At 33.8% G+C, this 11,755-nt stretch overlaps 1 protein-coding gene and 2 long non-coding RNA genes across 3 annotated transcripts; 2 read left to right on the forward strand and 1 right to left on the reverse strand.

Annotated features, from left to right (window-relative positions):
- On the forward strand, positions 14-1,682 carry LOC104707946 (NAC domain-containing protein 69). The gene is made up of 4 exons (XM_010424408.2): positions 14-511; positions 605-967; positions 1,049-1,210; positions 1,305-1,682. The coding sequence occupies exons 1-4, from the start codon at positions 461-463 to the stop codon at positions 1,542-1,544; spliced, it is 816 nt and encodes a 271-aa protein (XP_010422710.1). The 5' UTR covers positions 14-460; the 3' UTR covers positions 1,545-1,682.
- LOC104707947 lies at positions 2,586-3,646 on the reverse strand. Its single transcript, XR_754728.2, has 4 exons — positions 3,515-3,646; positions 3,229-3,342; positions 3,082-3,130; positions 2,586-2,895 (listed from the first exon to the last, which is right to left on the reverse strand). It is a non-coding gene; the product is annotated as an uncharacterized LOC104707947 (long non-coding RNA).
- Positions 5,584-5,998, forward strand: LOC109126077. Its single transcript, XR_002033141.1, has 3 exons — positions 5,584-5,623; positions 5,727-5,813; positions 5,921-5,998. It is a non-coding gene; the product is annotated as an uncharacterized LOC109126077 (long non-coding RNA).

The following is an 11,755-nucleotide window of genomic DNA, read 5'->3' on the forward strand; positions in this document are numbered from 1 at the left end:
TTATTATTCATATGTTTCTGATACTCTAATTCTTGATCTTCTTGAAGTTAATGAAATTTGGGTTTGATTCATCTGTCTGATGCCATCTTTAAGTTCAATTTAAGGTTTTGAGTGTTGTAAAATCTGTGGCCTAATTTTTTTAGTCTTGTTGTTGTTGAAATGGTTTTGGGGGTTTTAACTCATCTTTTCCACTGATAGCACCTCTAGCCCAACTTGTGGTTCTGTGTTGTGGAAAGATTCCAACTCTGTTGTTGTCAGAGTGTTTTGCTTCTGCCGAAGCTTGTGGTTGAGTTGTTCAAACTCATGTGTGTTTGATTTGTTGTTTTGTTGGCAACGACCATGTGTGTGTGTACCTTTGGAATTTGTTCAGAGGAACTATGTTATCTGCCAAGTAAAGTATAAGGGTGAAGATGGGGACATCCCATTTGGTGGTAACTATTCGAGTGAGCCAAGTCAATCTATGGTCTCTGATTCGAATTCTGTCAGAGCGGCAGTTAACAGAGCGCCCAAGGTGAGTCCAGTTTCTGAATCATGTTTCCTTATTCATGAGTCTCTCTCTACTTGTTTTTTTTATAACTCAAACCTTCTTTTACATGTTGTTCAGTTTGAGCAGCCAGGTCAAGATAAAATCTTTGGTATCTCTGTGGATGATTTGAAAAGCCCAACGAATAAACAAGAAGATCTCTCTTTGTGGGATGTATTGCATCCAGACATGTTATTCAGTGACAACAACAATCCTACTTTGCTGCCACATTTATCCCCAAATGATGATGAGTTTCTCGGCGGATTGAGACATATTGACCGAGAGCAGGTTGAGTATTTGTTTGCCAATGAAGAATTCATATCCACACCAACTACATATATGCAAGAGAACCGCAGTGATCACAGGCCAAAGAAACCTTTATCAGGGATCATTCCTGACTATAGCTGTGACACTGACAGTGATGTTGAATCGATATCTGCAACGGTACATCACTTGTCTTCATTATCAATATACCTTCATGGAGTAATTAATCTGTAGTCTCATGTATTAATTCTAATATGACAGAGTTACCAAGGAACATCGAGTCCAGGTGGTGAAAGCGTTGGTAGCTCCAGTAGTCACTCTCAAACAGGCTTAGATGAGATGATATCGTTGAGCAAAGATCTACAAACTTCTCATGAACCTTCCATCAGTAGAAAGACCCGAGAATCTCAACTAAAACAAGAGGTCTTTGAGTTGATTTTGCGGCTACTTGGATCTTACGATCTCAAAACATATGTTGAATTTACATGATAATGACTATTGTGATTTTCCTTTACAGATGAAACAAGATACGTCAAGAGCCTCTGGTGCGTCCAAAGACAAGAAGTCATATATGGTAAAGACAGAGAAGACGGGATGCTTTATTATTACAGAGGAAGCAATGGAGAGAAACCGGAAGACTCCACGGTATATCTATCTCGTGAGGATGATCATAGGTTTCATTCTCTTGCTGGCTCTCATTGGCAACATCATATCAGTACTAAGTACTAACAGTCAAATCAGAAAGCACTCGTTTTAAAATTTAATTCTGTATTCTTCTGAAAATTTGATATATAATTGTGTGTGTGTGTGTGTGTGTGTGTATGAACAAGAGGTATGTCTTGGGCCTATAGTTAAATGAAATTTAGGGTATGAAAATTATGACATTCACGGAAAAGGGGGTTGGTTATGCAAAATCAAGAAGAAGCCAAAATTAAATTTCAACGGAAACAAAATAAAAGAAAACAAAACCTTGCAGAGACGACGAAGATCTTCCCGAATAGCTACCAGAGAAGAGATCGACGAAAGCAAAATCGCAAATGTTAAAATCACTAGCGATTGATTGATAATTGATTTGCATCGCAACGTCTTTTTTTAATGTTCTTAATAATATAACCGTTACAAAATTAAAATGAAACTAGGCTAAATTTTGATGGGCTTAAAAAGTATTGGCCCATATATAAATACTGGTTTTACGTTATTTACTTTCTCAAGAATTATAGAGTAAGAAAATAAGAAAGCTATTAGAGGATTTGAGTCAATTACATGTTTCAAATGTTTCACGCTCTATATAAGGGAATTTAATTATAATTTTTTGTTCGAGTGGTTTAATTTGAGTCTCTATGACAACTATGGTCATGAATGAAAGATGGTTTTTAAATGGTTTTTGGATTATAGTTTTTGGTTTTTAGTTTTTGATTTTTATTTTTTGAGATTTCAGTTTTTGTAATAAAGTTATTTTTTGGTTATTTTAAAAAATATTTACATATGGAAAAATAAAAATAAATAAAAGAATCGTAAGTTTTAGCTAAAATCTCTAATTATGTGGATTCTAGTTTTTGTTAATATATGTAAAAAAAAAGCTCCAAACATTTTGTTTTATTTAGTGTAAAATTTTTGAATGGAGAAAAAATTGGTTTTTGAAAAACAAAATCTAAAAACTATTGTAAAATCTACTTGCCATTCAATACCTAACTAGTATTAACCCCGTAGTCATATGAATCAAAGTGCATTTTATAATCCAACAAAAAAAATAAAAATGTTGAGACCATCTGTGAAAAAGTGATATGCAATTAAAATATACTTTAACCCACGATTACATACAAAGAACATTTTTTGTTTTTCGTCAAACACATACAAAGAACATAGGGATGAATTATCCATAAAGTGAGCTTAGAGAGAGAAAGTGACTGGTCGAAAATGGAAGGGGCGAAGAAGTAAGCTCCATAAAGCTTTATTGGCAATATTTCTGTATTTCATCAAACTTAAAAATAAACACCTAAGTAATCACAACATCGATATAATGATGCTGGTGCATATAGAAAAATCAGAGAACAATATAGAGAAAATACAAAAGGTTCATCATGATCATGTGTTATCCGCTGCATCCACTGCAAAAGCCAATAAAAAGAAACGTTTAAAAAAGAGAATGGACAATTACTGTAAGTGTGGAATAAGATTTTAAAGGTAAATGAACGGGTCTTTACATGCCCAAAAATTAAATTGACCCTTACTACTAAGATAAAGATTTTTATGCTTGCAAAATAAAAAACCAAGATAAGTGAATATGAGTTTACCAATTTCTATTCTAGTTGTCATAGTTAGGGAACTGCTAACTTCCATAACCTATACTTAGAGATGGAATCAAGGGGTTAATAACTTAGCTGATGTTTGAGATAACGATTGAATAACAATGATAAATTCAAAAGTTCTGCGATAAATACCCTGCAGATTTATAAATATTTCTTTGAAAACAACATTTGTCATTGTCTCACGTTTACCCACTTGTCGACAATGAGAATCTTCAATCTTCAATCTTTGTCTCTTAACTCTTTTTCCTGGACATGGATGATAACATGTTAAACATTAATCAGTTTAAGATAATCAACCAACTAATTAGACCCATAATTGAAAAACAGAAATATGAGATAATCGATGAAGAAAGAGGAGATAATAAACTGACAAAAAAAAAGAGATCGTAAAATTGAATCTTCAGAATGAAGAAAGTACCTGATTGTGGAGAATAATCGATGTGAAAAGATGAGAAGACCATCGAAAGAGTTTATAGATACAGATAGTCGAGATTTTGGCGGAGAAGAAGTGGAAGAGGTGGAGATCGTGAGTGATGACAAAGAAAAATGTTTAAAGAATTTTTTTTCTTAATGATAATAATTGAAAACGATAATCATTATTTTTCTCGCCTACCATCACTTTTTTTTTATTATTTTTTTTCTAAAATTAATTTGGTTTTGTTGATATGTCACATTTTTATTAGTGACTTGTGCTTTATAGAATAAAGGATTGTAATGTTTATTTAATTAAAGAAAATTAAATATATAGATTTCTCTAATGATATGATCCTCCCAAAGATTCGGCACCTTCGAGTTGGTTGATAGAGACACCTTGATTCTAAAGACGACGAAGCCTCAAGAATAAGGATGGTGGAATGAATGGTCGCACAAGAGTTGCGGAAAAACTCTTGATATACCGGTTTGATCTTTCAGCCTCACACCAAAAAGATCAGATCTCTCAGCCTCGCACCAAGGAGATCGGGGTTTTGACTATCGGAATCACACCAAGTAGTCGGTTTTGATTGTTGGAATCACACCAAGCAATCGGTTTTGTTCACAAAGAACAGAAGAGAATCACTCTCAAAAAGAAAAGGTTTTGATAAAAAGTTGGATTGTTGATTATTTCTTTACTCTTACATGAGTTTATATAAGATAAGAAAACTTGGTAACAAAGCCAAGTATTATTCTTGAAACTAAAAACAATAAAGATAGATAGTTGAATGAAGATTCAACTCTTGAATTTTGTCTTCCCAAGGTTTCCTTCCCAAGGTGAGTTGAACTCCAATTTTCGTCACTTCTCTTTGACCACAAAATAAAGTGATTATTTTGGGCTTTCTTGGACTTGAATTAGGCTCAAACTGGGCTGGACTTGATAGGTATCATCCCCAAAATAATTTCCCATGCTCTCTTTTGCCATAAGTTCTTGTATTAGCCCATTAAGTACCTCCTTGATCTTTTTAACTCTCTTTGACTCCTTGATCCAATTTGCTGATGAGAAACAGCATGGGCTGTATCATTTCTTCATCTTGGGCTTAGTAGAAAACAACTCCTGGTTGCCAAACATAATTCTGGAAGCTCTTAAACCAACTGGACCTGAAACTCATCAAGTTAAGAAATAGATCCACCTCCTTTGGCAAATGGGACGTAACTCTGTGGTTTGTTGGCCAAATCTTGTGTTCTTGAGCTTGTTGGAAACATAAGAGATCCATTGAGATCCTCCAGTTGATTTCGTGTCCAAATTGATTCTGAGTTGGTCTGTGTAACACGATCTTTGGCTCAGACGCGAAAATGGAACTAGGACAGATCCACTGACTTGAAATATCCATATCTTTCAAGTATGAACTGATTTTAACGTGCTTCCAATTCTCAGTGGTTCTAGGATGGATCAAGATTTCAGAACAGTTTTGTTCATAGCTTGAGTACTTCTGGCTTGGTCGGAATCCTCCTTTGAATTCTCGTAGGTCTAAGTCGCGTAGCCATGAGTTCACCTGATTTGTAAAATGAATAACTCCTTCACCTAAACTCTGATTGGACTGATTCAACTTCGAGATATGCTCTAGATGAGGTAAGAATGCATCCCAAATAGCAGTTTGGTAGGAAGAGTTGATCTTTGACTTCGTTCGTGTTGAGCAAGACTCAAGGGTCGTCTTGGATGGTCTCATGATCATATCATCTAATCACAATATAAAAAATTAGATTTATTAACAATTTAACCGTTGAGAAAGAAAAAAAACGTCAATTTTCTCTGCGTCTAAAACGCGTTTACGGTTAGTTTAAATTGCATCATTTAGGATCGTACGATTTTAAAGTATCTGATGGATCAACAATCATTATGGATGATAATTATACTCGTTAGATAACGCATGAACGATTATATTTATATATTCACAGAAACTCTTTTTTTTCTTCATACTTTATTATTTTTTTCCCCAAATTTTTCTCTCTCTCTTTTTTTTTTTTTTTTTTTTTTTTTTTTTTTTNCGAGAAGAATGAAAAAGTCTACGACTTCGACGATTCGTGGGGAGATTGGTTTCAAATTAATCTTAAGGTTAGTAGTATGCATTCAATTTCTCTTAATCGCGTAATCGTTTTTAGGATTGATAAGTTTTTTTTGGTAATCGCTCTTATATATTTTGTGTTGATCTTTCTAGGGTTCTTGTTTTTGGTTTGATTTAGGCATGAAACTATTATAATCGGCTGGGCTTCGTCTCCTTCGTGATGATTGGTTTCAAATTAAGGTTAGTTGTATGTATTTCAATTTCTCTGTATCGTGAATTCGTTTCTTGGATTGATAAGTTTATTTTGTAATCGCTCGCTCTTATGTATGCTGTATTGATCTATCTAGGGTTTTGTTTTTGGTTTGATTCGAGAACGAAACTACAACAATCGGCTGGGCTTGGTCTCCTTCGTGATTGATTTGGTTAGGGTTCTTACTCCTCTGTTCCTCTTCGTGTTCTTTGTTTTTCTTGGGTTTCTAGATTTACTTTACTCACTAATCGTTCTTATATATATATATATGTTGTACTGATCTGATCTAGGGTTGTTTGGTTTAATTCGGGCAAGAAGCTATTTCAATCCATTTTGTTTCTTCTTCCTCGTAAGTTTCTTACCCTGAACCTCTTCGTGATTTTGTTTAGGGTTTCGAAATCTTATTAATCCTTTGTTGTTTTTAACTTTTGTTTTAGGGGTTTCGAATCTAATCCTTGGAAGCTTGTCTCCGACTTCGTCGAGGTATTACTCTGTCTCTCTCGTTTTGTTTTTGTGTTTTTTGTTTTGTGTTTTGTTTTTCAATTTTGTTTTGAGGATTGAAATCGAGCCATTACAACCGATTGAGTTCATGATCTGATCAGATTTATTTTTCCTGTATTTAAGCAATTGGTTTTTGTATTATTGTGGTTTTGGAATCAAGATTTTAATTTTGGTTTTTGTTTTCTTGATCCATTTACAAAGAAAGATCCTCTCTTTAACAAATAATTCAAAGCCTTTATTTGGTTCTGGTTTCTTGTTTTGCGGATTCTTATGTATCGGGGATTTTAGTTTTTGATGTTTTTGTTTTGGTTTTGTTTTTTCAAAACCCAAAAAAGATCATGGGCAGACACTAATCTAATGGTGTTCTGTCAGATTCTATTTTGGGGACATTGTCCCGAGCAAACTCGTGAACTGTTGGCTTGGTAGTGCATGCATGTTGGGAATTGGAAAAGAGGTTGCGTTTTGTTGGATTATCCAACGGCTAAATAAGTCTTAAGACAAAAGACATAGAACCAAAGAGTTCTCAAAGTTTGGTACCCTCGGCTGGTAAAAACCATAAGACATGAAGAAAGAACCAAAGAGTTCTCAAAGTTTGGTACTCTCGGCTGGTAAAAACCATAAGACATGAAGAAAGAACCAAAGAGTTCTCAAAGTTTGGTACCCTCGGCTGGTAAAAACCATAAGACATGAATGACAGCTTACTGATTCTTAAGACAAAGACCAGATAGAAAACTAAAGAGGTCGTAAGACAAGACTGTGACTTGTTGGATGGTAAAAACGACCAGCAGAGAAAAGAAGGCTTAAGAGAAGAAGAGGTAAGTATATGGCATTCACTTAATTATAAAAGACTAACGAATTCTGATTTGCGCAGGTATGTGCTTCTGGAGATGTTCAGATTTTAAGATGGGTAGATTCAAGTGTAGCAGACTTCTTTGACAGGTATATGCTTTCTGACCTTTTTTTTTATTTTTTTTATGTGCTTCGCAAACTTGTTTGTATATGAAAATCACAAGTGAGAGATTGAAGTATAAACTAATTGATTTCCTCAGGTTTGCATTCTCATTGATGCCAAGGATAATTTTTGAGTGTAGCAGGGTTTATGATCAGGTATATGCTTATCTCGACTTCTCCGTGATAAATTGATTTTATAGAACTTAAAATTACAGATCTAAGCACCATATATAATTAAAATGTTTTATTATGTTAGCTGTCTTAGTATCATTACTATTCTTGATCTATTCGTCAAATTCTAGAAACTTATTGCTAAAATATCATTGATAAAAAATGTTGATTTTGCTTTGGGTGTTCGAATATTACATTGTGTGTTTTAAATTGTTATTGTTAATTCTCTCTGTTTCAATGCTTGTGTGTTATTATAAGATATCTTATTCTATATAATGGATGCATCTTAGAGTCTCTGGAAGATATTTATTTTGACAATATATGTGACTTATGTAGATTATGATTGTAGTTTCCTTGTATCTTGAAAGTACTTGTTTTGAGTTTATGTGAGTTATGTCAATTATGATTGTTGTTTTCTTGGTATCTTGAATTGTTTTGAGTTTTATGTTTAAAACCTTAAACATCTGAATGTCATCCTAGAATTCTGCATTACATTTTGTGTTACTTATTTAGATTATGATTGTAGTTTCCTTGTATCTTGAAAGTACTTGTTTTGAGTTTATGTGAGTTATGTCAATTATGATTGTAGTTTTCTTGGTATCTTGAATTGTTTTGAGTTTATGTTGAAAACCTTAAACATGTGAATGCCATCCTAGAATTCTGCATTACATTTTGTGTTTAAAGTACTATCTCTGTTTTTGGTCTTTGTGTGTATGATAGTTTCTTTTAGTTTATGAAATGTAGATGCATCTTGGAGTCTTCTGTAGATACGTATATTGAATCTATGTGATTTTCCTGCACATTGTTTATGGTAATAATATTCTTAAATCTCGAGTGTATTTGTTTTGCTTTATGCTCGAAAACATGGGCCATGGTGATTGATTATTCTAAAGCTTGCGAAAATTTTGCATTATCAACTAATGATTATTGTGCTAGATATTATAAATTATACCCCCTGCTTGAGTCTCTTGTTTTATGTATGAAATAGATACATGAATGAGTTTCATGTACGTCTTTGTTTTAAGCGTAGTTGAAATTCTTGCAGATTATGTTAGTATTTTTCTTGAATCATGAATAGATTTGTTTTGTGTTATGCTCTCAATCTTTGGTGATCGATTCAAACATGTAAAGTACATTCCCAAATTTTGCATCATACACTCACTGATGATTAGTATGTTAGAATTTATCACTTGTATTTGTTGGCTTGTTCTTTTTTAATATAATGATCTGAACTTCTGAAGTATTTTATATTATTGTCCTACTGCCTATCCTTTGGTCTCTTAGAGTCGGTGAAACTTGATTCTCGTTTGAATCATTCATTGGTGTGTATGTTACAGTTTGAATATGCAAATGATATTCTTTGATCTTTTGATTCTTTACCATATGCCTTTTGTTTTAATCACACTTTTATATGATTGATGTCAAAGTTCAGCTGCAAACCTTTCAATATATGATATGTTCCATTTTTTTATTAATCTTTCACCTTTATTGTTGTCTGTTTGGTTGAAATGGCAATTTGAATTTGAATTTTAGTTATGTTTTTTCTGCATTTTGTAATTTTAGTTATGACTCATGATCATGAACACATGTCTTGCATTTTGGTTGGTAGACTGAGCTTTTTGCGTCATTACCATTCTCTGCATCGTTTACTATCTATAGTGGTGTCGGATTTGTAGAAAGAGTGATTTCATTATTGGTCTGATAGTTTTTTCTTTTTCTTTTTTCTTATCATTATTCTATGGATGATAACATTTTTTATGTTATTTTGATCAGATTTTAAATGTGAAGTTTTATTTCAGCTTCTTCTTATCCTTTGTTTTTTGGTTTTTATAGTACTGTATCATTTTGTTGTTTGTTTTAATTGTTAGCCGCATACTATGGTCTATGGGTTTGGCCTCCCACAGTAGTACCTCCGAATATGCTAGTTAGATTAGATGAATCTAAAGAGTGTATATAGCCCAGTGCTGCGGGAGCAGTGTCACTCCATGTTAGGAATGTCTTTCGCTTCATATGTTTGAGGTTTAGATATTTATACCCTATAATGGGTTTCTCAAGTTTATGTGTACCCTTATAGTTGGGTTAACTCTCGATCTGATCTAGTACAACTAGTTGGTCGAACAAAGCACAAAAACATAAACATAAACATAAACAAAAAAGATCTCAGGATAACTCTCATGACTAAAATAGTTCACAAAATTTTGGCTGTAAACTTATTTTATTAATTGGAATCAAACTTAACACAATTCTTTGATTAGTTCCATATATCCACCAACATTAAAAATTATGTTGTAAAGCACTGGATAGTGGACTCCATAACCGGCCATGTATGGTCCATATGTGTTTAGTGTTTACAGCCCATCGGCCCTATTCTATTTCCTAGTCGGTTTTGTACCCTACACTATATATATGTAACCTTAAGTCATTCATGAATAAGAATAAGAAGATATTCTACACTTTGAATCCTCTCGTTTTACAACACGTTATCAGCACGATCGTTTCTAAAGATCCAGCTGAGTAAAACTCTAAAAACCCTAACCACCGTCGTTCATCCTCCTTCCACCAAAACCCTAAAACCGCCGCCTACTTCTTCCCTTGTTCGTTTGAAGACATAGCGGCCGTTCGGACTTGTGATCTGTTCGTGATTCAATCCTTGTTCATGGAAGCTCCTGTTCGGCAATCAGTTCGTGTTCAAGGGCAAACAAGATCGAGGTTCGCGGTTCGTGTTCAAGTGATATCTGAGGTCTTTAGCTTCCAGATCAAAACCGGTCAGACCCCTATTGGTGTTAAGGTAATATCGAACCTATTGGACACATATATTCGAACCTGATCCTAAAACTATTAAACCCTAAAAAAAATTACAAGTACACAATCAAACAAACATGTTCTTAAGTTTCTCAAATCCCTAAACTATAAAACTTAAAATCGGATGTTTAGGATTATTAGATTGTTTGTGAAATTGCACCAAACTATGTCAAGTATAAATCCGGTTGATTGACTGCTTATTGTTGCTTGATTATTTGTTGCATAAGAACCTAGAACTAAACTGTTAAATTCAAGCTTCATAAGAAGTATTAATGTGGTTGTTCTAGGATATTTAAATTCTGAAATTGCATGCATCCTTCAAATTATTAATCGAATTTGGCATAGAATTTTTCCTGTAAATTTAGGTTGCATAAGAACCCTAAAAGCCTAAGTTAAAATCGATTTAGGTGTTTGAGAAATTCAAACCCTAAAACCAAGAATTTAAAATCGAAAATTATTATGTGTTTACATAAAATAAATTTGGATAATTTCTAAATTAATTATAATTATTAACTTAAAGGGTTAAAAATATTTTGTTATTATCCAATGATTAAGAAAAAGGAAAATTTTCTAAAACTCAAAACTATTTAAGAAAAGGAAATCTCTAAAAACATCTAAGAAAAAGAAATTGTTGCATGACTAGTTTCTATTTAGATTTGTTTATTTTTCCATGCATACTAAACCGAAAATATATATATAAGGCAAGGCATGATTCGGTCTTAAATACCGCATGGCCTAAGGCATGGTTCGGTCTTAAATATCGCATGACCTATTAAATGATTGCATGGTTCGGTCTCAAACACCGCATGCTAATGATCGGTTGTCTATTTCTGTTTTATGCAGATGGCAAGGCTTAACAACCTAGACTATGCTGCTTTGAATGCTTCCGGAGACAACTACCTACAATGGGCATTGGACACTAAGATCATGCTAAAGTCAAAGGACTTATTTGAGTGCATTGAGGAAGGTTTTGAACCATCTGACAAACAAAAGTACAATACCATTATGCATATGCGCCATCACCTTGCTGAGAGTCTTAAGAACCAGTACCTCATCATAGAAGATCCTTTTGACCTTTGGATAGAGTTTAAACGCAGATACGGACACCAAAAGATGGTGCTCCTACCAAAGGCTCAATTCGATTGGAAAAACCTAAGGATCCATGATTACAAATTCGTGGATGAGTATAACTCAGAGCTTTTTAGGATTGTCTCACTCCTTAGGTTTTGTGGTACTAAGATCACCGAGAAAGAGCTACTAGAGAAGACATTGTCTACTTTTAGCCCTAACAACATATTGCTTCAACAACAATACCGAGAAAAGGGTTTTGAAACCTATGGGGACCTAATCTCGTGTCTACTGCTAGCTGAGCAGAACAATGAATTGTTGTTGATGAACAGTGTTATGAGACCTCCTGGTACAACCCCATTACCAGAAGCACACAAGGTGGATGTGGTAAAGCAAAATCCGAATGAGCCTAAGGAACCCAAAGAGACCAACTATGTCC

The sequence above is a fragment of the Camelina sativa genome, chromosome 8, assembly GCF_000633955.1.
Source record: "Camelina sativa cultivar DH55 chromosome 8, Cs, whole genome shotgun sequence".
Taxonomy (NCBI): Eukaryota; Viridiplantae; Streptophyta; class Magnoliopsida; order Brassicales; family Brassicaceae; genus Camelina; species Camelina sativa.